General features: G+C 42.8%; 1 protein-coding gene across 1 annotated transcript in view; it reads right to left on the reverse strand.

The window, feature by feature from the left end:
• Nucleotides 1-1,451: 1,451 nt before the first annotated feature.
• The window catches only part of SLC2A12 (solute carrier family 2 member 12), a 48,510-nt gene continuing 23,043 nt past the window's right edge, over nucleotides 1,452-26,918 (reverse strand). The window contains 4 exon segments of the mRNA XM_059700387.1: nucleotides 1,452-3,765; nucleotides 3,768-3,868; nucleotides 11,344-11,476; nucleotides 17,208-17,330. Of these exon segments, the coding sequence (XP_059556370.1) occupies nucleotides 3,680-3,765; nucleotides 3,768-3,868; nucleotides 11,344-11,476; nucleotides 17,208-17,330 (443 nt within the window). The 3' untranslated portion in view covers nucleotides 1,452-3,679.

The raw sequence follows: 26,918 nt of genomic DNA on the forward strand, positions 1-26,918 counted from the left end.
CAGATTAGAAATAAAAACATGTATACAAATTCTAGGGAACCAAAGTAGAACTTTATAGATTAAGCATAATGTTTTATGTTGCTAATTTAATATGCTAGAAAATGTTAGATATCTTTTAAAAGTTACAAAAGTGTAGTTTTAAAAAGAGAAACTTCTTACTTACAAGATGGTTATAAGAAAAAAGGTATGATGGGTTGTACCTCATATGTACCTTTGTATTCTGGAAAGACTCAACTCTAGTTGTAGGAAAGTAATAATCTTAGGTTGGTACGCAAGGCTATACTGTCTTGTCACATGGTGATATATTGTGCTGTTTTAATAAGAAGTTCCACTAGTTGCCTCTGTGCCACGGTATCATAATCTAGTTCAACTTGAACTTGAAAGCCGTTTTGCAAGATCTGTCTTTCCCTTGCTGTGTCTTATGTAAAGGAGCTAAAGAGTGACCACTGAGTATATAGGATGGCTACTCTTAAAGTAATAAATATGCCTTTCTGAAACAGTGGCTGTCTGGCTCAGCCACAAGCCTTGGAATGGTAATGCAGGATCAGGCTGCCATTGTGCTCTGCCCTGTGTGTTTAGGAGTTTAGTATCAACAGTGATTTTACCTAGAAATAAGACCTAGTCCAGAATCAAACCAGCTTCTCCATAGAGACAATATTCCAACACAGTCTTCCTCTAAAACCTGAATTTCAAAAATGTTTGAAACCTTTGTGAAAAATTGCAATATCTTAACCTCTATATTCTAGTACATTTTCCTTACCGTATTATAAATCTTGAAAACTTAGTTTAAGCACTGCATTGAACAATACATATTACTTTGTTTTTGTCGTCTTCTCTATATCTTCCCCTACCCTGCCTCTCACTCCCTCATAAGCAAGGGCAAATGCTAACTTTTGTATTTTCTTTCTTGTGAAAAACTTAACTGTGATTTTCAGACTTCTCTTGTCCTTACTTTTACATTTGTGTTTATTTGCTTCATTTAAAGTTCCAATAGGATAGCTAACCTCATAAAATAGAGAATAAAATTCAATCAAAAGGTTACAGGTTCTGTGAAGACTTTTGAAATTTGAGATTTTCCACTTATTTTTAATTAACAGTAATTAATGTGACGTCCGGTTTGCTGTGTTCCCAAAAAAGGAATACGGAAAAGGGGAAAAAACATGATTATATGGCCAGGGTACGTAACCAGATGTCATGACATTTTCAGTATTCGAGTGACTTAAAAACTAGTAGATCAGTAAGCAGCTCATCAAAATGCTTTCTTGGAAAAGAGGAGGAAAGACAATCTGGCCAGGGCTGGTTTCAGGCTGCAGGAGCGGCACCTGGCTGACTGGCCTGGACAACCCACGGAATTTAGCAAAGCTGGTGAGAAAGGAGCCAGTTGGTGTCTTTTGCTGGCTTTTCACAAGTGCTGTAAATGTTTTTATAAATAAAAACTGTGACTATATACATACAAATTCGAAGTATTTCCCCTTTTATTTTTGAAAATCAAAAAGCTCTGATTGGCGATGTATTGGGTGAAAATTAGATTGAAGGTAGAGTTGTTTAGTTATAGACTCAATAGAAAAGAAAAATATTACAAAGCATTTTAAGATACTGAAGTTGAAATCACTACTAATAAACATAATAAATAGGTTGATAAACAGTTTCCTGCCCGTTAACAAAGGATGGCTAAACCAAGATAGCTAAAGTATATATAGCATTTGAATTTCAAAGAAAACATAACAATTTTGTTAAATATCTTATATTCTGTGATGCTTGTCAAAGCACAAAAATTTATATCGATTACCTATCTTGATTTTTTAAAATCTCAATGTTAATTCCACTGAAGATTTATAATAAATTTCTTAAATTTATCCTCTACAGAACACACTTTCTCTTCCTCAAAACAAATAAATGGGGGGCGGGGGGGAACCACACCAATGCATGCTCTAACTTGCATATGAAATGTTACACAAGACCCAGTGCAAGTAGTGTCTTCTGAATGTCATTTATCTCAAATCTCTTTTCCTCATAACTTCCCCTGCCAGTTTTAATCGAGAGAGTACATTTCAGAACCAGGACTGTTAGACATTCTCCTGAGTCTCTGATAATATAGTTTTACTATTTTTTAATACTTTTAAAAAAATATATTTTTATTGATTTCGGATAAAAAGAAAGAGGGAAGGAGAGAGAAACATCAATGATGAGAGAGAATCATTCATTGGCTGCCTCCTACATGCCCCACACTGGGAATTGAACCGTGACCTCCTGGTTCATAGGTTGATGCTCAACTGTTGAGCAATGCCAGCCGGGCTAGTTTTACTATTTCTTACAACAGTTAGTCTTCCACTTTGTTACAAGGAATTGTAGTATCATATACCCTTATATTAAGCTTGGGACAGTTTGTTACATCCCAGGAAAAAAATTCCAGGCTAAATAAAAAGGGTCCTTGTTTTTGACTCAGGATTCTCTTTTCTTCAGATTAATCATATTTTTGTATTCATTCTCAAGTTAGGTTGCTCATTAAATTTTTTTAGTGTCTTCCATAACTTATAATATTAGTAATGTAATGGACTACTACTTAGTGGTTTGAGATTCGTCACTGTAGATTTTCTATCATATCTAAATTCTATAGGTAAAATGCTTCGCCAAGTTTTAAAAGTCAACTGGAGAAATGCACAAGAGAGCAACTCATTGTGTGGGTGAAAACCCAAGCTTCTGGTGCAGTTGGCGATCTCTGTTTCAGCATAGAGAAGAACAGCAATTGTCCTGATGTCTGAATGTCATGTATTATGGCTGTAATCATCTGAAAGTCAGCATTGATTATAGCCTGTATGCCATAACCTGAGGTAGTGATAATCCTGAGGAGTGCAAATAATTACAGGAAACTGGATCGCTATTAAGTTATGAATGCCTTACAAAGAGAATTTTATAAGATTGGCTTGAAAAGTCAAATGTAATTGCTTAGAGATTGGGGTAAGTGATCTAATGGCCTGATCCCTAATGTTTTATTAACAGCTACTTCTAAATAAATATGGTCCCAGGAATTTCATATTGTCCTTTCTATTCATCTTTTTTAAATGGATGAGAACATGCTTATTTTTCTCAGCCATTAAAGAATTATTTTTCGCATTATTTTATAATGCTAATATGAAATTCACAAAAGGTACTTTACATTACATTGTAGTTCACAATTCATAAAATAAGATGCATAATGTTCGTAACCTGTAAAACTGTCATTAGGATTTATCACTAAAAGCCTAGCCAGCACCCTCTCCTAATGTAGAACGTATGTGCAATTGTCCACATTGTGTTCTGATGCTTTTTTACACAAGACCCAGTGCAAGTAGTCTTAGTAGGCAAAAAAACACAAGCTTGTGTTTAGACACTTACGTATCTGAATGATAAAACCGCAACTGGCCTCTATACATACACAACTGAAGGCAAAGGTGATCGTATCCCTAGTTCAGTCTGTCAAAGCTACTCTGTGAAAAGGTGCCAAGTGTAGAACCAGCCAGCATTTTTTTTACCTGGTATCCTGCTCAGAATAATAAAGAGAGAATTGGGGCCTTCTACCTCATTCACCTATTGTGAATGGAGATTAAAGGTTGTTTTAATAAATTAACTTCATGACACTAAAGACAAAACATGGCATTGGTCAACATGTATTGGTATGAAGACTCCGTACTAAACGTTCTTATACTGTATCAACATCTATAAGGTTTTGAGGCCAGTAGGTCTCTGGACCAGACTGCCTTGGTTGTCCCCCACCACACAGCTTTTACACTCCAAGAGCTGCTCTTGATGTTTTCTTTTTTGGAGTTTTTTTGGCGCCAATTCCTCTTGGTCATGACTCATAAAACAAATGTTGTTTTTCACATAATTCCTGAAAGAGAAAGAGGCACTAATGAAAATGTCATTCTTAGTTTACAGTACTTGAAAAAAATGTGCAAGCTATTCTTTTTTAAATCTCTCTGGGCTTTAATGTTTTAGCTATGCAAAAAAAAAAAAGAAAAGACTTTTTTTTTTTTTTTTTTTATGGCAGAGCCTTGATGTATCATAGAATTGAGTATACCGCAGAACGTCGGTGTGGGGTCTTCTCAGGCCCGGATCTCTCATTCTTTTCCATTTCTTAAACTTAGGCCAATATGCCTTTATATATCTACATAATCCTATTTTTCATTGTTCCCTCCTGCATTAAATTCTTTTCTACAGGATTATCCCCCTCAGCGTGAAAATATGCTCTAGTATTTCACATTTATTAAAAAAGAGAAGTCTACCTTTGAACCTCTCTCCCCTTTCAAATAGCTTTTTCTGGAATTTAACCAGTTTATCAAGTGACTGCAACATGCCTAGTACTAGGGTAGGGGCTTTGGATAGAGAAGAAAAAGACTCCTGTTTTCAAGAAGCTACATTTTAGTAGAGGGATAGCACCTAAGCATATAATTTCAAGTACTGAAAATGCCAATGAGGAAAAGGGGGAAGGAATGACTTTTTTTGGGGGGGGGGCGGCATATGCTGCTGGCATCTCTAAAGAGGTAACATTTGATCAGAAACTGGAATGAAGTTAGGGAGGAAACCAAGTGAAGAAGTGCAAGTACTGTACCTACAGAAAGTACTGGAGCATTGATGAGTACATGAAAGGAAAATGGGATCAAAGACTTTTTTTAAGATGGGGAAAAAATACCATACCAGGTTTCTATGCTAACGAAGAGGTAAAATATGGATGATGCAGGGGTGAGCAGGGAGAACTGTTGGAGAAGAGAAAGGGAGCCAAGCGTTTGACCTCACATAGGAATGATGGAGCTGAGAGAGAGAGCGGGGAAGGTGTATTGGATACAAATGTGAGGGTTGATGTGGATGGTTATAGAAGTTCCCTTCTAAGTGTGTCCTTTCTTTTAATGAAGTCAGGCGCAAGGCCATCAGTGGGAGTAAGGAGGGCGAGGAGGTGGGGAGGTTTCCGGAGAGGTGTTACTGAGCAGTTACCTAGGAGAGAGGCCAGTAATGGACTAGGGATGTGTGTGTAATGGCCAGGCAGCATTGCAGGCCACCTGAAGTCAGTGTTCATGGTTTTAAATGAGACCAGGCCTATGCTTGTGTGCTTTCTCAGCCAGCTTCATCTATGTGACTGCAGAGGAGTAAAATGTAAATTAGATCATGTCATTCCTCTGCTTAAAATATTTTAGTAGCTTCCCCTTACACTTAGAATGAATCCAAACTCACTCAGATTATAAATCTCTACATACCAGTATCTATTGAATTTCTAAACTGGATCTCAAAGGTTGCAGCCTCCTGGATTTCTTTCAATTCCTGGAACAGTTCAAGTGTTTCTGCTTTATCCTTTACACCGACTGTTCTGTTGGCTCTTGATTATCACTTAGATTTTATTTTAAACTAGGGGCCCGGTGCACGAAATTCGTGCACTGGGTGTGGGGGGGGGGGGAGAGTGTCCCTCAGCCCAGCCTGCCCCCTCTCACATACTGGGAGCCCTCAGGCGTTGACCCCCATCACCCTCCAATCGCAGGATCGGCCCCTTGCCCAGGCCTGACGCCTCTGACAGAGGTGTCAGGCCTGGGCAGGGGACCCTCATTTCCCCCCATCACTGGTTCTGCCCCCAGCCCAGGCCTGATGCCTCTGGCCCAGGCGTCAGGCCTGGGCAGGGGACCCCCAAACCCCTCCAATTGCTGGCTCTGCCCCTTGCCCAGGCCTGATGCCTCGGCCAGAGGCGTAGACCCCCATCATCCTCCAATCGCCTGATCAGCCCCTTGCCCAGGCCTGACGCCTCCGCCAGAGGTGTCAGGCTTGGACAGGGGAACCCCCATCTCCCCCCGATCACTTGCTCTGACCCCCGCCCAGGCCTGAGGCCTCTGGCCCAGGCTTCAGGCCTGGGCAAGGGGACCGTCATATCCCCCCAATCCCCGGCTCCGTCCCCCACCCAGGCCTGATGCCTCAGCCAGAGGAGTTGAGCCTCATCACCCTCTGATCACCAATCACTGGATCGGCCCCTTGACCAGGCCTGAGGCCTCTGGCAGAGGTGTCAGGCCTGAGCGGGGGACCCCCAGCTCCCCGCGGTTGCAGGCTCCACCCCTGCCCAGGCGTAACGCCTCTGGCCAAGGCATTAGGCCTGGGCAGGGGACTCCCAGCTCCCCGCGATCTCCCGCTCTGCCCCTGCCCAGGCCTAACACCTCTGGCCGAGGCATTAGACCTGGGCAGGGGACCCCCAGCTCCCCGCAGTTGCAGGCTCCACCCCTGCCCAGGCCTAACGCCTCTGACAGAGGCGTCCAGCCCAGGCAGCGGGGACCCGCAGCAGCAGCAGCGCCGCGACCTCTCGCTCTGCCCCTGCCCAGGCCTAACGCCTCTGGCCTAAGCTTCTGGCCCGGGCAGCGGGGACCCGCAGCTGCAGTGGCCCCGCAATCGTGGGCTCTGCTTTAGGCCCAGGCAAGGGATCCCTAGCTCCTGGGACTGCCAGCTTCAACCGTCCCCAGCTCCCATCGCTGGCTCCACCCCTACTTCCTGCTATCACTGGCCAGGGCGGCAAAGGCGCCTGATTCTCCAATCATGGCTGGGGGGCGCCTGATTCTCCGATCATGGCTGGGGGGCAGGGCAAAGGCGGCCCAGCTCTTAGCTCCCCCCTGGGTTTCCGATCACTGTCAGTGGCAGGGGGCTTCTTCCTGCTTTCCCTTTCGCTTCCCTGCATTGTGCCTGCATATGCAAATTAACCTCCATCTTTGTTGGCAGTTAACTGCCATCTTAGTTGGCAGTTAATTTGCATATAGCCCTGATTAGCCAATGAAAAGGGTAGCGTCGTACGCCAATTACCATTTTTCTCTTTTATTAGTGTAGATGTTACCTCTCAGAATAATTTCTCAGCTCACTCAATTGAAAGTAGCCACCAATCACTATTTTATCAGTGCATTTATGCTCACTGATTAATTGTAGCACCTAGAATGATGCCTGACACATAATAGATGCTCAGTAAATATTTATTGAATAAATGAATTTGGATGAATGAAGGAAGAAATGGCCACATAAAATTAATTATTAAAAGTGAAAAAGAACCTGGCTGGTGTGGCTCAGTGGTTGAGCGTAGACCTATGTACCAGGAGGTGAGTTTGATTCCAGGTCAGGGTACATGACCGGGTTGTGGACTTGATCCCTGGTAGGGGGCATGCAGGAGGCAGCCAATCAGTGATTCACTCTCATCATTGATGTTTCTCTCCTCTTTTTTGCTCTGAAATCAATTAAAAAAAATGTTTTTTAAGTGAAAAATATGCCTCAGAACTAAAATATTTACAAAACAAGAACTTGGGTTCCTCTATATGTTTCCACTTAAGTTGGAGGACAGTCCAACTGAAATAGCACATGTGGCAAATGTCCCATTTTGAGTTTTTAACTTGCAAGGCAGGAGTTCAAAACAAAATCCTTTCAGATTACATTTTTGCTGGAATCTTTCCCAACCTCTCAGCTGAGTCACTTTATTTTATAAGAAACTTAACAACTTTGGAAGAATATTTGTTTTCTCAGGCTGGTAGGAATAGCAGTAAAAGAACCCAACTCCAAATACCAGAGAGGAAAATGTTAGGCAATGTGTACCATCAGATTTGGAGTTAATATTAGTTTCCTTTCTCATTCCTTAGCAAATCATCGGGATACGCACATCAGGACTATCGCTTACCCTGGTGACAAAAGTTAATTCATTGTTTCCTTAACAATGAATTCACAGACCCCCGTAACTCAGCAGTGTCCTTCCTCAGTCTTTAGGTTAACTTCCGCTTCCCAGTCCTCGCAAGGTCCCCGGGCTTCCTGCCACCCCACATTTCCTTCGCTGCAGTACCATTACATATTTTATTCTTATTTCTGTCTCTGACATTTCCCTCTAGGGAACCTTGCTACAGGCATATTTCACACATACTTTGATCAATCTACACACTTCAAGCTGCTTACATTTTCATTTTCAAAGCCTTTGCCAACCTGCTGCATCAAGCTAAGACAAGCCCCAGCCTCTTAGTGTTGCATAAATGGGAATTCTCCAAGATTTCTGCAAGCAGCTTTGTCTCTTGCCTGCCATCAGTCCCGGGCTCCACCACACGGATACACCCCAGCAGATGCTCCTGCTGCTATGAACGCGTTTAAAATGCAGGATTGTTCTGCCACCTCATCTTTCATACTTCTCTGCACCAGAGCCCTTACGCGGTTTTGTTCTTCAACACCAGCCTCCCAGCGCTTGTGTGGTCTGTCTAGGGGTCGACAGTACCTTGGCTTTCGCTTCTATCCTACTTTGCAATTTATCACTTTCTTGGAGAGGGTCTGGCTTTAAGTTTGAGTTATTGCATGACTCAAAAGTAACAGAAATATGATTCTTGTAAAAACATGTCCTGATTCAGTCTTACTAATTTAGATTCCTTCCCCACCCCAGATGCTGACAATAGTTTTGTTCAGTTTTGGATCACATGTTCTTGGGGAATGTCTTATTCTGGAGATCTGCTAGAAGGAAAGACAGGCTTCTCTTAAGTTTTGCTTTCAAATTTTCATTTGGTCTGCAGTTTGATACGTTCCGACAGCCCCCTGTGAAAAATAGATCTAACAGTTTCTTAACCTGAACTCGGCCTTCAAGTTGTACTTTATAAGAAAGAGTGCAAAACAGGAATGATAATAGGGTAGCTTCCTTTGATGAATTCATTACCACGTTCTCCCTGGTTCAGTGTTTTAATCATTGTGTTTTAAGAATTTTAACAAACCTTTATATTTTAAGGGATTTTGCTCCTCCAGCTAGTAGATGGGTAGCTCAAAAGCACGTATACCCAAGGTGGGTTTCCATAACGCCAATGAAACAGGCCCCAGGACCCCTCACCCGCACAGCCCTTCCAAGACGCACACTGTCGTGTATAATTTTGCATTCATAATTTGTGATATTTTTCTTAAACTGGGCCCTCAACAGCTTATTAAGCTCCACAAAATGTGGATCTGCCCCCGCTTGTGGACCTCTGTGTTGAGTACCAAATCTATTTCTCCAACGTAGATATTTCTCCTCAACTCCAGCTCCCAGTAAACACTGGCCTTCTTTCCCCATCACTTGCATGTCCCATAGGCACCTCAGACCCTGTGCAAACTGATGAGAGTTAATCCCTGACCAGCCACCAGACTCCTGCCTCCCAAACCTGCCTTTCTCCTCTTCTGGGTCTGACTTCAGTGAATGTCCCCGTGTATACCGGGTTAGTTCTCTAAGCTAGAGAGATCCCTGTTCCCTTAACTGCCTTTTCCAGTCTTGCTCCGAGCTGTGTAGATTCTATCCCTGCACCAAGACCAGACTCATAGTTTCCTGTCTGATTCTTCCAACACACTCCTCAAAGGTCTCCCTCATTCGCCACCCCTCCTGTCCTGTTGTTTTTCTCATGCCCACTGCTTTCAGGATAAAAATCCAAACTCTTTACAAGATGAATCAAGATCCTTCCTGACTTCTCTGTGCCCTGTGCCCTAGGCTCACCTCTCGATCCCCAGCTCAGAACCTGCCCTCTTCACCCACCACTGGTAAGTGGACTGGCCTCGACGTGTGACCCCTCCTCTGACTTCCACACAGTCCCTTTGCCCAGATAACTCTTTCAAGACCTTGCTCTGGAATTGCCTCTTTCAGGAAGCGTTTATAGATGAAATCCTCCAATGCACTTTCCTTCGTGTCTTCCAACGCAGTGTGTTAAATGTCTGTTTTCTTATCTGCCTCTTAAAGAAGCTATGGACTCTTTGTCTCCTGTATCTTCAGCTCTTTCCTGGCACAGAGCCGGCCCATGGGAGATGGCCCACAAAGAGCTGAATAAGGAATCCCTGGAGTGGGAGAGGGAGTGTCTTGGGATAGCCAGTGTCTCACTCATCTGAACAGACCTCTTCCTCCTCCCGTTGCACAGACAGATTAAGTCACATCCTGTGACCCACAGAGCAGTTGCCTTCCTGACTATTGTATTTCTCTTTGTAAATGAGTATCATTTTTTCATTTTCTCTTAAAAACAGGGCCTTGCCCTAGCTGGTTTGGCTCAGTGGATAGAGTGTCGGCCTGCGGACTAAAGGGTCCCAGGTTTGATTCGGTCAAGGGCACATGCCCGGGTTTCGGGCTCGATCCCCATTGCAGGGTGTGCAGGAGGCAGCTGATCAATGGTTCTCATCATTGATGTTTCTATCTCTCTCCCTTTCTCTTCCTCTCTGACATCAATAAAAATATATTTTAAAAAATAATAAAAACAGGACCTTATCTTTATCAAAAATTACCTGTATAGTTTGATGTTTAACTTATGGCTTGAATTAAGAGAAAAGTTTTTCTGCTTTTTACTAAAGTGACCTGTTTCTAAAATGTGAACCATTTAAAAGTGTATAAAGTAAAAAGTAAAACATTTCCCACAATCCTGCTGACCACGCACCTTAATAAACGAGGATTAACAGTTTGGTCTATATAAATACACATGTCTACCATCACTCAGACAAAAGCTGGAGAATCACTATGCCCACAGTTTCAGTAGCAATCACACATTTCTCTCTAGTGGATTGAAAATATCTTTAGAAGAAAGTCACAAACTATAAATATATTGTTTCCTCCCATTTTATTCAAACCCAAGAACAAGTATCTCTACATTTTCAAGTATAAGGTTTGACTCCTGGGAAGAATAACCAGTTCCCCTTCATTCCTGTTCCCGATGCACCACCCCTTCCCCAGGCCTGTTTCAGCCGTTAGAACTGTGAGTTCTGCTACTAAAAGAAAAGGAATTTCTGACCGCCCACTTCTAAGTGAAATTGCTAAAGTGATGCCTGCATTTGGAATTTATTTAACAGGTTTTCTGAATGCAGATTTCCTAAGAAACTCTTAATCTTTCTTAAACTTACTTTGTGCTTTATTTGGAATAATGTGTAGACATTTAAACCTGAATTTTCCTGATAATCTTAGCCTTAGCAAGGGCTTAAAGAGACCATCAGGTAGGACAGAGATGGAAGAACTGAAGCCCGTGCTTCTAACACAAGGTGAGCCTGATGTTCCAGGATCTACCCTCAACCCCAAACAAACAAACCCTGCATCAGGGAAAGCTGAGGAGGTGGGAGGGTCCTTTGATCACTGCAGAAAGAGCTTTGAACGGTTCACTTGTAAGAAAGCATCGATTATTCTAATTCCTTAGCTGACTCACCCAAACTAAATACACGTCAGAGTAACTGGAACTATGCTATGAGATACGGTTCCACACCAAAGAAAATATCCTAAAATACTTTCAGATGTTATTATGATTTGGTTGTATATAAAAGCTACATTTATTTATTTATTTACTTTATTTATTTATTTTTTTTACCAAAGAGTGCTGTTTGGAGAGCAATGCACATCATACTTACGTTTTTGCCAGTTCCATTGATATTTGTTCCAAAGAGCATCCCTTGGTCTCAGGTATAAACACGACAATGAACCCCAGGGCTGTGAGACTCGTGATCGCATAGATAAAGCACACCCACGGCAGGCCAATGAGATCTACAGAGGATGAAAGGGATTGGTCAGAAAGGCATTCGCTGTCGCTTTGATGCCGCGTGTGGACAGCCGCTTCTTAGAGCATATATGAAAACAGGTATTTTCAAACACGAGACAGTATCCCGGGAAATTAAAGCTACAGCCAGCCTCGGAAAGCTTCATGTTTTCAAACCACCCCAGCTTTCTCTGGCAGAATAAGTAGCAGTCTTGCAACCATCGCAGTGTACACCCAATGCTATCTTTTTGGTGAGCATGCTTTTCTCTTTGCTCACCGCAAAAAGAGAACTGGAAACATATAAAGCAGAAGGTAAAATATCTCCTCTCTCTCTTCAGGCTCCACAATTCCTCTCTGAGCATCACTGCTATAGCAGTTTGCTTTCTATTAATGGACATTTTAAAAGACACATTGATACAGATGGATTTTCTTGGAACAAACTCACCCTTCTATACTCTGATTTGAATAAACCATTTACCTATTGGCAATGTTTTATCACTTAGTAGCTAGTGTATTTGCAATGCTTCTTCCTGGATTTACAAAAAAAAGGGATGATGGTTCTAATGAAAGGCATCCACTTGCTCAGATTCAGGAGCAAGAAGCCTAGTTTTCCCTCAAACCACTTCCTGCCGAAGGTACAGTTCCTCTGCGGTTACTGACCAAGGCCAAGATACGTTAACCACTAGCTGGCTCACTGGTGCGAGATGGCCCCCTATGCACTTGAGCCTGCATTTGCATCGGGCCAGCCCCTGGCTCTGCAGCAGAAAGTCCAGAGTGGCAGTGGGTAGTGAGCAGGCAGCTGGCCCTTCAGACCAACCACAGGCTGGAACTGTGCAAACAGCCCTCAGCAGCTGCAGCCACAAATCACGACTGGTCAGCTAGGAACCTAACCGGACAGTTATGTAGGAGGCAGTTCTGTGAGTGCAGTGGAAGGAGCTGAACGTATAACCACCCGTCAGCTGTGCCGGGAGGAGAGGCAGGAAGCAGACACAGCACTGCTGTCCTGGCGTTTTATTTAAACTGATGTGTCTGTGCTCTTCTCGCTGTCAGCATAGGGTCTGACCCAAGTGAGTGCTTAATAAAGTGCTTGTACAATTGGTCCTTTTCCCCTTCTGGGGCATAAAACCAGAATAGAGAGTAAAAAACCCCAAAGGTTGTCTCATCAAACGTGTCTCCTGTTCTGTTTTACTAGTAGCACTTTCAGTAACAGGGGGCTCGCCACTTTCCAAAGATTTTCTGTGCATGGTGAGCCGGCCCCACCTGTTGAAAAGGCCTTCCTTTTCCGTTCCTCCATGCAAGTCCGCCTTTCAGGAACTCTGGTCGGAGGTTCTGCTTTGCCCTCTGGGTCGGCTCTCCCCATCCCTCTTCAAGACGGAGTTCAAATGTGTCTGTGCCCCTCCACCCCTCCCTGAGCATCCTCTCCTCCGTCAAACATCCTGAACTCCTGCAACTGTTCTTCACAAGCCATGTTAGAGAGGACACGTGTCTCCAGGCGTGGGCCATTCTGACTAAAGGCTATTCTTGCCAAATGCAAAAATGTAGCACAGTATTTTTCAGACCAGCTGTAAGGCAGATAAGCTGGACAGGAACCCGGCGCAATACATGTAACAACATATAACTGACCAAATAGTGCATATAAGCAATGGCTAAGCCTCCCTTGGGGAGCAGAGCTTTGGATATCAATCTCCTGTCTCCTTTACCTGCTGCAAGTAAATAAAACTACCTAACGTGTCTCATTCTTGACTAGAACACCCAAGCAGCGGACCCCTTGAGTTTGGTAACAATAGGTCACATGTCCATGTCATCCAGATTGCACTTGCACTTGCTTGGTGGACACACTGCAAGCCTCTTAAAATATTTAAACAGCCTTCTAAAAAATATTTTACTCAGAGCCGAGCACAGCACGGCAGCTGTGTCATGCCCCTGCGAGTAAGTCTGTCTCTCTGGGACACTCCTTTATTGACAGCGAACTTGCACTAGGAAGGCTGGTGTCCAAGGACTTGCTACCCCTATGTTTTGACTTGGAAAACTGATTATTTGAAAGTTAGTATAGAATTTCAAACTTAGCCCAGTTAAATGCCATCTACAGATTTCAGACTACCCCAGGATTTGTAAAAAGTGGATTCACTTTCCCAGTGTTGGTTCTACAAGCCCATGAGGACATCACATATATTCGCTATTCTTCCCAGAGGTTCGTGTCATCTTTTTCTGTCCTTTATCATTTCCATTCTTCCTCTTATATTTCTCTTTCTCCACATCAAATAGCAGACTAGGGTGTGTGTGTGTGTGTGTGTGTGTGTGTGTGTGTGTGTGTGTGTGAGAGAGTGTGTGTGTATGTGTGAAAGTGAAGGGCACAGGTCTCAGAGTGTGATTTGAGTAGGAGAGGTATGGTTGCTGTTAATGACTAGTTCCTGTGTTTCCTTTAATCTTGGGCTATTTCTAAAAAAGTAGGAAGGATACAAACATTTTTAAATTTTATATAAAAACTTAAGCCATGCTTATTTAACAACTGCGAAGGTTCCGTAAGTAGATGTACTTTAAAAAAAGTGGTTGACAAGATTCAGAAGTACTATATAAAGATATCCTATCTAATAAAAGAGTAATATGCAAGATAACCATCGCACCCTTACTCCGTCATTCCATCACAAAGATGGTGGCAGCCACGGAGCTGGAGTAAGCAGGAGGCTTGGTTGCCCCCAGCGATGGAGGAAGCTAAGCTTCCCGCCTGCCCTGGCCCACCCTGAGCTCCACTCAAGGCTACAAAGTTTCAATTATAGAAGATAAATAAATCCCAGATACCTGCTTCCAGCCAGTGTGGCCTCTGCTCAAGGAGGGGCTGGGAGCCTCCATTGCCAGGGGCAACCCAGGCTTCAAGCAGAACCAAGGCTACAAAGTTTCAATTATAGAAGTTAAATAAATCCCAGATACCTGCTTCCAGCTGTGGCTGTGGCCAGCCCGAAAACGGCCCTCAGCCCCTCACCCAGGCTGGCCAAACCCCCATGGGGTGAGGGTCCCCACTGGGGGGCTTGACCAGCCTGCAAACAGCCATCAGCCCCTCACCCAGACTGGCCAGGCACCCCAGTGGGGACCCCCGCCCTGAAGGGGATGTGGCCAGCCTGAAAACGGCCCTCAGCCCCTCACCCAGGCTTGCCAGGCACCCTAGCGGGACCCCCACCCTGATCCGGGACACCTTTCAGGGCAAACCAGCCAGCCCCCACCCATGCACCAGGCCTCTATCCTATATAGTAAAAGGGTAATATGCAAACTGACCCTAACAGCAGAAAGACTGGGAATGACTGGTCACTATGACACACACTGACCACCAGGGGGCAGACGCTCAATGCAGGAGCTGCCCCCTGGTGGTCAGTGCACTCCCACAAGGGGAGCTCTGCTCAGCCACAAGCCAGGCTGATGGCTGCCAGAACAGCGGTGGTGGCGGGAGCCTCTCCCACCTCCTCAGCAGTGCTAAGGATGTCCGACTGCAGCTTAGGCCTGCTCCCTGCTGGCAAGTGGACATCCCCCGAGGGCTCCTGCACTGCCAGAGGGATGTCTGACTGCCAGCTTAGGCCCGATCCCCCCAGGGAGCAGGCCTAAGCCAGCAGGTGGTCATCCCCCGATGGGTCCCAGACTGCGAGAGGGCACAGGCAGGGCTGAGGGACCCCCCCAAATGCACAAATTTTTGTGCACGGGGCCTCTAGTATTAGTATAAATATCTACATTTTTTAATATACATCCACTTTTGAGAAGTTATATATAATATATGCATATTATTCACATTCTTCCAATGATTTTATGATTATTTTTATACTTTGCTTCAATCACAACCCAAATACATAACTTAAAATTGATTGATATGTTTCTTAAAATCTGTAGGTTTTACCTCCGTTTCTCCTCCCCAGCTTTCCCCTCACTTTACATTTTTTATGAAGAAACTGGGTCATTTGTCTCATAGTTTTCCCCAGGCGGGATTTTGCTGATTGTCGTCATATCACATGACCTTCTGTCCTTTGTTTCCTGTAAGCTGCAGTTTAGATCTAGAGCAGCGATTTTCAGCCTTTTTCATCTTATGTACACATAAGCTAATGACTAAAATTCTGCAGCACACCAAAAATACAGTTTTTTGCCAATCTGGCAAGTAAAATTTATAATTTTGATTCATTCACATGGGACAGTTATTGTTGTGCTGGCTGTTATTATTTTTTTATTTGACAATCTAAAGGGAAGAGGTTGTGCCCCTGACTGAATAGTCAGGTATTGCATTTTTTTTTTCTCGTTCCAATTTTTAGTATATGTGCTGCCAAAGCGAGCACCAGATATTGCATTTAAAAAAATTCTTGTGGAACACCAGTTGAAAATAGAGGCTTAAGAAGATTTAGATTTTCTTGTTTCTTTGTTTGCAACCTCTCGTTCTCTATCTCCCTCCCACCTCCCACCCCCGATATATCCCCCTATATATATATGGAAGAAAACTCAACTCCTTGGTCAATTTTGGAGGATGCTGGGGAACTATCTCCTTATTTCAAAAACTATACAATAAAGAGAAAGTTTCAAGTATTTATCTTTCCTTTCTTATATGACCCATACGTCAGGGTAGGTAAATAACTATTACTTATTATAAATTCCTTCTAGTAGTTATAGAAGAAATTTCTCCTTAGCATAGTATTAGAGATAAAAGTTTAGAAGGAATGATAGAGAGAAAATAACAGATCTGGGCAATGATGCCCAAAGGAAGTGGTTGCAAGAAAGTGGGAGACAAGCCAACGACATATGCCTCGATGGCAGGACGCGCAGTCACCTACAAAGGAGTTTGCAAACAAAGAGACAAGAAAACCCAAATCTCTTCAAGCTTCCAGATCTAAACAGCAGTTGTCAGGAAACACAAGGGACAGAAGGTCACGTAATATGACGGCAATCAGCAAAATCCCGCCTGGGGAAAATGATGAGATGAATGACCCAGTTTCTTCATTAAAAATATAAAGTAGGGGAGAGGGGAGGAGAAAGGAAGATGAAACCTACAAAATACAAGAGACATATCAATCAATTGTAAGTTATATATTTGGATTGTGATTCAAACAAACAAAATATAAAAAACAATTATAAGACACTTTGAAGAATGAACAGATTGGATATTGACACCAAGGAAGTTTTATTAATATTTTAGGTGGATAATGATAGTGTGGCTATAGTTTTATTTTTTTAAAATATGTTTTTATTGATTTCAGAGAAGAAGGGAGAGGGAGAGAGAGATGGAACATCAATGATGAGAGAGAAACATCATTTATTGGCTGCCTCTTGCATGCCCCCCGACCCGGGGCCCTAGCCTGCAACTCAGGTACGTGTCCTAACCAGGAATCAAACCTGTGACCTCTTGGTTCATGATTCAAGGCTCAAGTACTGAGCCACACTGGCTGGGCGTGGCTATAGTTTTTAAGTGCCTTATCTTTTAGAGGTCCATCCTGAAATGTTATACACAAATGACATGCTGTCTGAGATGTGCCTTAAAATAATGTGGGGGGATGAGCAGGTGGGGTTTTAAGTGAATTATGGTTGACAACCCTTTAAGTTGGGTAGTGGGTACATCAGGTTCCTTGCTACTCTTTACTTTGGAATGTGTTTGACAATGTCCACAGAAAAATTCTTTGTTTTGCCTTTTTTTTTTTTTTTTTTTTAGCTGAGTGTGCTTCCCTTACATTTGTCCTAAGAGCACAAAGGCATTAGTGTAAGAGGACGAATCCTTACCGGTCACAGTCAAAAACGTCAGCGAGATGAGGAGGTTGATGCCCCAGTTCATGCTTGAAGTTAAAGCCATGGCTCGACCTCTGATTCCACCGGGAAAAATCTCGCTGAGCACCAGCCAGGGCACTGGAGGAAAAGGCAGAGGGGGCAGGGACAGCAAAATTATCAAAAAGCCATTGACACCCAGGGGTGGCCCGCGGATCTCTGCCCTAGTCTTGCCTGATTTGTGGTCGGAGAGCAGAGCATGTGCCTCCGCCTTACCTCCAGCCAAGTGGGGAAGGGTTCAGGAGGAACTCTGAGAAAGCCTGACAATGGTCCCCAGAGTAGGGACGGGGATTTGAAATGCTGTGTGTGACACAGGCCTGACAAATGCAAATGAGAAGGGCAGTGGGTGGGGCCACCTGCCAAGCACAGAACCTTAACATCAGTGCCTCCAGGCCCTTTCCTGTAATCATGTTTGCCCTTGACCTTGGAGAAATACAACATCATAGCTACTGAGTGGGTAGAACATAATACTCTCACTTGTCCTGCTTGTGCTTCCTTGGCCTGGGGCAAGCTAAATAGAGAGAACCTCTAAATTAAATAGAGCTCCAAGATTTGATTAGCATACCAGACTCAACACACTTGAATCTCTGAAAGGAGACTCTTCTTGGCATGAACACTGATCAGAAGACTTTTTATTATCTGAGAGTGACAGGGAATCTTATAGGACCTGCCTTACGGACTTAGAAAGGGGAGTGGAGGAGCAAATGAACTTATCTCCTGCTCCCAGCCTATCAAACCGAGTTTGCCTAATAAATTGGCTGTGAGTTCCTACAATGGGCTGAGCAATTTACAAAACTTACCTCATCTGATCCTCACAAAATCCTACCAGACAAGAGCTTTTACTGTCTGTCTTTTATAGAACAGGAAATTGAGGCTTAAAGAGTTAATAATTAGCCAAGGTCATGGGGCACATAAGTGGCAGAGGTGGCATGGAGCCCTGGCGCCCAGTCTCTGGAACTCATGCGTTTTAATCACGGTGCTGTGATTGGTGGTGGCTCAATAAATATTTGTTAATGAATAATTAAATGCAGAGTTCAAACATAGTTTGATTCTGAGGAAAGGATTTAGGAGCTGTCCAGCCCTGGCTCACTGCTGACTAAGTCACCTTGTGTTGAAAGGCCAACAATTATATATCGACCAGCTGCACCGCCCTAGCCCAGAGGAGGTGGTGGGAGGAAGGAGCTAGAAGCCAGGGAGGGTCCCACCGGCCAGCAACCACTCGGGCCACCTATGCCAGAATCACGCAGTCAGCTGTGCCTCTAATTTAATGTCTTCTATGATACTACCACACTGTAGAAACATCTACTCCTAGTAAATTTGCTGTTTTCAAGTAAGAAAAATAAAAAAATAATAGAAGAGGGCAAGAAAAACTTTTTTTCTTGCTTATCTTCTCCAAGTAAATCGATATAGGGTTATCTCTAAAGCCTGGAAGAAAATGACCATGATTATTAGTGTTCTAATTCACAGGGAATTCCGAAACATACTTCTACATCACTCCCCTCCACTTCTTGCCCTTCACTAGGTTCTCGCAGACTCTGTCCTTAGAGATCAGTGCAGTGCTCTGGTAGCCTTGCCTATGGGATCAAGACTGGGATCTGGCTCAGAGTAGAATGACAACTGCATCATTCTGGTGAAGCGTTTGTAATAACCTGTCCTTGGACAAATACAAGATAAAATTATGGAAATTCTACTTTTTGAAGCTAAACAATCTATATCACAGACCAATGCCCCTGTGTCCCTTCCTGCCACGAGTCTTTAACATGGTTCATGGTAGAGCAGAGGGCCCCAACAGCCTTTTGCTCTAGCAGCCATGAGGAGGAGGTAAGGGAAGCACACGCTCATTTTCTTTAAGTGAGGGCATTAGCACAGGTTTTCTTTTCTTTTTTTAAATATATTTTTATTGATTTCAGAGAGGAAAGGAGAGGGAGAGATAGAAAAATCAATGATGAGAGAGAATCATTGATCGGCTGCCTCCTGCACACCCCTCACTGGGGATGGAGCTCACAATCCTGGCATGTGCCCTGACTGGGCATCAAACCTTGACCTCTTGGTTCATAGGTTGATGCTCAACCACTGAGCCACGCCAACCTGGCAGCACAGGTTTTCTTGATTTACTTCCATCACCTCTTCACCCTGTTCTTTCCTTTGCCACCTGTCATACTGAAGCCTCTTGGAATCATTTAGTGGGGCCTGGGGATTATCATTGCTGAGGTCATCAGAGCCGTGTTGGCCACAGATGAGAATGAGCTGGTCCTGCTGTTACAGGAAGTGTGGTCTCGCCAACCAGAAGATGGAACAGATGCAGGAGGTACTAGGTATAAGTGCTCAGTCTGAACTGCCAAGGGCTTGCCTGAGAGCACCCAGTTTCCACACTGAGAGTCTTTCCGAGGCTCGTATCCAATGCAGCACCGAGCCACGCCCTCGGGCAGTCTGACCCGTCAGTGGGCAATGCACTGAATACTGAAAGTGACTTCCCTAGGCCTCTCATGGAAATGTCTTGGGCAAACCTTACAGCTGACATTTCAAAAGATAATGTAGCATTGCTGAAAGCTTCTACTTCTTTTTAGAAAGAATTCTGAATTCCTTCTAAATTCTACTTCTCAGAGAAAGAATTCCAGAACTGAAGCCTTGGTTTATCTCATAAACTGGATGTTGCAACAAAATTGATGTGTTTCAACATGGATAGTTCACCTCCTAATATGGAGTCTAAGTCAAAAATAAGGAGACTATTATTTTAACCATAATTTCAGAACCATAAAATCACAGGTTTTCAGATCCAGAGAGAGTGAAATAAAAACCAAAATGGCACCTGCAGCAAGAGAGAACTTACTGAAAGGGTCAGAGCCTCTCCAGGACTTAGGAGCAAGACAGGGCCAGGCTCTCACAGGCCTCCGTGTCCCTGGGCGTGGGCTGCGAGTGCCCCAACCAGGACAGGCAGAGAAGCCTTGTTTCAGTCCGTACAACGGTACAGACCCTCACCTGCGGATTTGATACGTTGGTATTTATAATGTAAAGTTTCTTAAAACCACTGATGTTTTTTCGAAGGAGATGGCCTAACTTCTCCCCCAAGGAAAATCAAGCTATTCCCACACGCCACAGTAGAGAAGCGGTGGCTCTCGCTGGCTGTCCTCATTGTCCCCTTCCCTGATCATGGCCCACAGGAGATGCTATGTGCTGTTTGCTTGGGAGGAATCCAGAGAGTATCCAGAGACGAAGTGAATGCCTGCCGTGAGCTCAACCACTGCAGTTTAGCAGGTCCTGAAACAATCCTCCTTGACCCCTATTATTCCACCTGCAACCCCACCACCCCAGGACTACCTCAGCAATATCTCTCTCTACAAATGTCAGCATCTGCACGTCTTTCAGGCCTTCCCTATGCTGCACGGATTTGCTGGGAGATAACTGTGCACAGATATTGGACTCACATTTCACATGATATTAAATCAGACTGCCTGTCAGAACCTGCCTGGTTCTGATGAAATCTGCAGAGTGTTTATGGCTGCACAGAGTGTCATAAAAAGACCATGATGGGCAATAAGTTAAAGTGGTTGTGTGTGCAGTGGAGGACATGGGCCTGGATTAACAGGGGCTGTCAGTGGTAATGACTGAGCCCTGCCACATGTAAACCGCCCAGCGCATCTCCTCCCTCTTCCATGTTGCTGCCACTGGCACAGTGTTTCCCACTGAGGCTGTCAGTTCCCTCCCTGTGCTCCCAGATTTAAACCTCGGGGCGCTCCGGCACACTTTCCGTTTGGCTGGAGCTCTTCCTGAACCACCTGGTGTGGTAGCCGCAGGTTTGAAAGTCACATGGAAGTTTTGAAACTCTCACCAGAACACTCCTACCAAGTTTGGAGGAAGTTCTGTGCTTTGGCTGCAGACTTTTTAACAACTTGATTTGCCCAGGAGCCAATCCTATACTTTGTAGGAGTGAAGCCAAACTCCTACAGTTTCTATCGCCTTTGCAAGTAGCATGCAGCACACCCATCTCTCTCATTGCAAAGGGCTACTTTCATGTGAATTAGAAAGAGAATATACCCACTTTCTTCCAACCAGATGTTTAGGATCTGGCCTCATAAGTTCCCTAAGTGGGAAAATTACAGTCTTTAAAAAATATATTCCACCATAGGTCACCATCTCCCACATCAACAATGATGTGTTAGTAGCTTTAATTAATTAATTAATTTATTTATTTATTTATTTTTGTATTCTCTCTTCTCTAAGTCTCTTTGAGTTTTGTTCACTCTGGCCTTGTGGGGGAACATCTCCCACATCAACAATGATGTGTTAGTAGCTTTAATTAATTAATTAATTAATTAATTAATTTATTTTTGTATTCTCTCTTCTCTAAGTCTCTTTGAGTTTTGTTCACTCTGGCCTTGTGGGGGAAAAAATTCACCCAAGCTGAATTTCTTAAATGACAAACCAAGACATTCCAAGGTGAATGTCACTTACTTCTAGAATTACATGATTCATGTATTCTCTTTAAATAGGTAAAATTTATTGTTCTGAAGAATAATTAAAGTGGATGGGGAGTTGAAGAAATTTTATGATAGTAAAGTCATTCAATTCTTCTAATTAACAACCAAAGTTATTTCTAATATCAGCTGATAACTTGTATAGGTCATACTTCAGTTTTGTTGAAAGCAAATTATTGAAAACATCTAGGCTTATAAAAAGATTATTATCTAGTTATTAGAGTCTTGCCCTAACTGGTTTGGCTCAGTGGATAGAGCGTTGGCCTTCGGACTGAAGGGTCCCAGGTTCGATTCCGGTCAAGGGCATGTACCTTGGTTGCGGGCACATCCCCAGTAGAGGGTGTGCAGGAGGCAGCTAATCGATGTTTCCCTCTCACTGATGTTTCTAACTCTCTATACCTCTCCCTTCCTCTCTGTAAAAAATCAATAAAAATATATTTTTTAGTTATAGGAGTCATTTTTCACCCAACACCTACATCAGTATTTCCAGTCGTCTCTTAATTAGTGTTTCCGGGGTTTTATAATGTGTGACATGTATCATAAGATTTCTGATGGGCAAAAGGTATGCTTTCTTTTAAGTGGAAGAACACATAACTTGGGAGAGGGGAAGGAGAAATGTTAGGAAACAGATTTTTTTGAAATTCAAATTTATTTCCTTTGAAGTATCATTAAAGGACCATTCTGGAAAATAAAGCCCAGGAGTATGCAAGTATGCATATCCTAATTTGCAGACCACTGAATCAGTGTTCAAAATGCAAGGGGGCGGGAGGAGGGGGCGGAGAGGGAAGGGAAGCTATAAGAAATTAGTCTTTTCTGGTTTAAACTATAACTTGAAAGTCAAGTTTCAGACGTAACATTCCATGTTGTGCTTTTTCATGCCTGATGCTTTGGACTTCAATCAGAAAAGTTTATAGTTTTTAATGTTGCAAGTGCTCCTTGGAAAATTTCGTAACCTTGTGTTCTGGAAAATAGTAAAGTAAAAAGTGAATGCTTGTGCTTATTAAGATAGTGTTAAAACCTTAGTCTGTCTCTTTAATATCGCTACTGTCCAATATTTGTAAGTTTCAAGGTCATAGGGCTATGGTTGTGCTGAGCTGGAAATAAAGTTCAGCATAGATATATTATGTGAACAGTTGCTGATGGTAACAGATGGATGGTGTCATCCTGTCCAAACACTACAATTTTAGACTCCTTGGTTCTGTTAGTACTACTGCTTCATCATCTGACTCCAAAGAGGAAAATAGGATTTAATTAGATAAGAGTACAATATTTCTTTAAAAGTTTTGCCTCTTTTGTTTGAGTGCAACTATAGTGTAAAACCCTTCAGACACTATTTTTTTTGTTTATTTTTCATTATTTTAATTCCTAACACCAGAGGATCAAATAATTCACCACTTTAATCAATCAAAATGACCTCTGACTTAATTAACTAAAAAAGGAGCAGTAGCAGTATGAATATTGGTAATTACTGAAACCTAAGATTTAAAAAGGGGGGATAAAAGGGTTGCAAGATCTTAAAGGTAACACAAACCCTGTGTGTGAGTATGATTGTGTAATGGCTGCACTTGATAACAAAGCTCTCCTGTGTAAAGAATAACAATTTGTGCAATATACCTTTTCTGTAAAGATATGTAATTATCATAAGAATGGTGGGAAAGGATGATAAACACTAACTGCGATAGTTCTGCATATCAGGGGCCCGGGGTCTAGGGAAAAATATGAAGAGTATCTTTTGAAACATTTGATGTCCTTCTGGCCTGTAAGCCTCTCTGCTCTAAAACCAATATATTTTAGAGCGAAGCAGCTAAATAAACTTCTAAATTAGAATCTATTGTTCCACATCTCTGGAGTTGTCATAATCTTTAACTGCGCAAAAATCTCATGAAAAATTTGAAGAGCTAGAGTTATGTAGGTATAACATCTAAATTTAGCCCTAGCTGGTTTGGCTCAATGCATAGAGCATGGCCTGCAACCCATAAGGTCCAAGGTTTGATTTGGGTCAAGGGCATGTACTTCAATTGCCAGTTCCTCCCCAGCCTGGGGCCTGGTGGGGGTGTGCAGGAGGCAACCAATCGATGTGTTGCTCTCAATGTTTCTCTTTGTCTTTTCTTCTCTCTTCCACTCTCTTTATTATCAAAATATCCTCGGGTGAGGATTAAAAATAAAAATAAATTTAAGTGTTACAGCAGATGGGTCTTATGCTTTCTACTGATACCCATCCTCCAAAAAGCTGGTTAAACTCCACAAAACCAAACTAAGCAAAGCTAGGCTCTATAATCTTTGAGCCTTAAAAAAATTCTATTTTTTTTGTTAAAAGCAGAAAAGCAGGATATTTGAGGTGAGAGACAGTTCCCCATGGGTCTCTTGCTAACTGCCTTTGTGCCAGGAAGATAGACATAGTGTCTCATCTGAAGCAAAGGTATTTTTTACTGTCCAGTAAATTAAAGATAAAGTCTTCCTGCAGAAAAAAATCAAGCTGGTGCAGCTGCTGATATTCTGGCTGATATTGTTATTGCTAGCAGTAATAAATGGTTCTTTGCCTCTGACCATGCATTCTTTTGCCAACATCCATAAAACTGGGACAGGCCAACTTGCTAGTTTGCAAGCGGTCTAACATACCATCCAGTTTGCAGTTCTTGAGAGTTTGATTACTTGTGGCTATGGTATAATTTTTCTACAAAGATCCTTTATTGCTATTATTAACTTTGGACTGCCCATTCATATCTGAGGGATTTATTGTGATTCTTAAGCCTGAAATAATCCATTGAAATATTCCTAAGAGCTCTAATACTAATTAAGTGAGCAAAAACAACCCCCAAATTCCAGGTTCAGATTTTCACATATTTCTCTTCAGAAAACCATGAAAGAATTACCTTAAATTATTTTTGGTAAAAAGACAGGTTTTAAAACATTCAACTATTAAACCAAGATAGGAATAACCATCCCATGATATGGCAAATCACAATCTTTATTTCTTTTTCCAGGGGAAGGGCTGGGTCTCATATTTGGGGAAAACAATAGATATTTGGGGATGAATATTACATCTTAACATCATAAAAATTTTAAATGCCTTAATTTTAGTACATAAAAAACATCAATTTTCTTTAGTCATCAACTGAATTGGAGATGACCCTGAATTCTCAATTGAGTAGCTTTACTCAGATATAATTTTTGGTCAAATGTCCAGAGAGTTCTACACAAGCCACGTTTATCTCTTATTCCCTAGATATTGACTCAGATTCATGCCAGAGGAGATCAGGCTGTATCAACCCTAGACTAGAGAGAGAGAGCTTCCCTTTAATCACAGAAGCTGAGAGAGGTCCAGAAACATCTCTCTCTCTCTCTCTTTGAGATGTTTTTGACTCATCTAACAAATATTTATGGAGTCCCTATTGTGGGTCAGACCCAAGGAAACAACAGTGAGCAAGACAGTTTTTGTGCACATAGGACATAGAGTCTACATTAGTTGCACCAACTTATACGAGCAGGCGTTGGGTGTTTCTCAGCCTACATCAGTCACATCGATCACCTTTCACAAAGCCTAGGGATTTTCTGTACCGCCTGTCTGTTTTTCTAGGAAGCTCTCTTGACTGTAGGTCATCCAGAATTGAACCATATTTCAAGCCACCAATGTATTTTTTTTCCTGACCCGACTAAAATGGTTTATAGAAGGGAGGTCAGGAGGACCATGGCATCACAATTCAGCATAAGGTACAGAGCACTACCTGTGTTCTGACATGACTTAAGCAAAATGCCTGCTGAGGTCAGTCCTGGCATTATCAGAGCTACTCATCTCAGTTTGACCACAGCCAGATACATAACAGCACTAGGAACTAAATGTACTGAGTCTCTGCTGCAGACCAGACACTAAACCACATGTGGATTGTTCCATTCAACCTCACAATTACACTGTGAGATGGACAATATTGCCCCATTTTCTAGGTAGGGAAACTGATGCCTTCAGAGATGAATTGACTTGTCCAAAGTCCTACCTTGTGGGACTGGGACACAAAATGATGCCAAAGCCTCGTCCCAATTCAAACACCACGTTATACAGCCTTGGGAGGCTTTCTTGCTGTTCTCCTAAACCTTCAGCTCATGTCCCTCTCAAGGCCATTCGACCTGCCATTCTCCCTGCTGAAACTCCCTTCTCCCAGAGTTTCACACTGCTTTCTTCATATGAGCCGTGGCCCAAATGTCACCATCACAGAAAGGCCTCTTCTGGCCATCCCATCGGAAATAACCCTCCTCCAAGAATGCTCTTTCATTTATCCCTCTTCATTTTGTATCACTCGTCCTCCGCCTGAATGTTAACACCTCTCTCTTCCTGACCTGGGATAGTACCTCTCTTCATTTTCTTGCTCATTGCCTGTCCTCACACTCGTTCCATGAGGGCAGGGTGTGGCTCTAGCTCAGCCATCCCTGAATCTGGGTGAGCAATACACACGTGCTGGATGAGTGAGTGAATCAGTGAACCCCCAGGCTTTCCCTCTCTCTTCCTTTGTTGGTCACTCCAAGGTGCTTTCTTGCCCGAACTCCTGCTTACTCGACAGAAGAGGTTGGGGCAGATGATTGGGGATCACCTGTCAGTGTTCAGTATGAATACAAAGGTAGTAAAAGGATGGCAGTCACAGTCGCATACCAAACTTAATATGTGACCTTGGACAAATTCCTTTCATTTGGTCATAATGAAAATATATATAATCACGAGATGGAAGAGGAGGTTAATTAATTGTACAGACGTAGGAATCTGTGGATTTAGAAAAGCCCTGGTAATCACTGTGAACAGAACAGCCACACACATTTTTCTGAGTTACATTTGCTATTTTAAGAAGGCTGGGTTTCTACACAAGTATCACCTCAAATGAACTCATGAGATAATAACTTTATGCCTTGTGTTTGGGCTCAACTCTGCTTTACTTATAAAGCATGGGGCTCTAAGTCCTCACAATGTCAGGACTCTTCCATTCTATCCTGATGCTTGAACCATGACAGAAAAATACTGTTATTAAAAGAAGCTAAAACAATGATCAGGATCACTCCAGAAACACTGTGGAGAGTGAGGGTAAGATTTTGAACATATTTTGAAGTGAAAGATCAGTTATGGAAAACAAAATGTTTAATAATAGTCTCCAATAAAAGCAATGGAGTATATATTCTGATTTTATTTGATGGAAGAATTTTAGTATTAGTT

This window comes from Myotis daubentonii, chromosome 6 (genome assembly GCF_963259705.1).
Source record: "Myotis daubentonii chromosome 6, mMyoDau2.1, whole genome shotgun sequence".
In the NCBI taxonomy this organism is placed as follows: Eukaryota; Metazoa; Chordata; class Mammalia; order Chiroptera; family Vespertilionidae; genus Myotis; species Myotis daubentonii.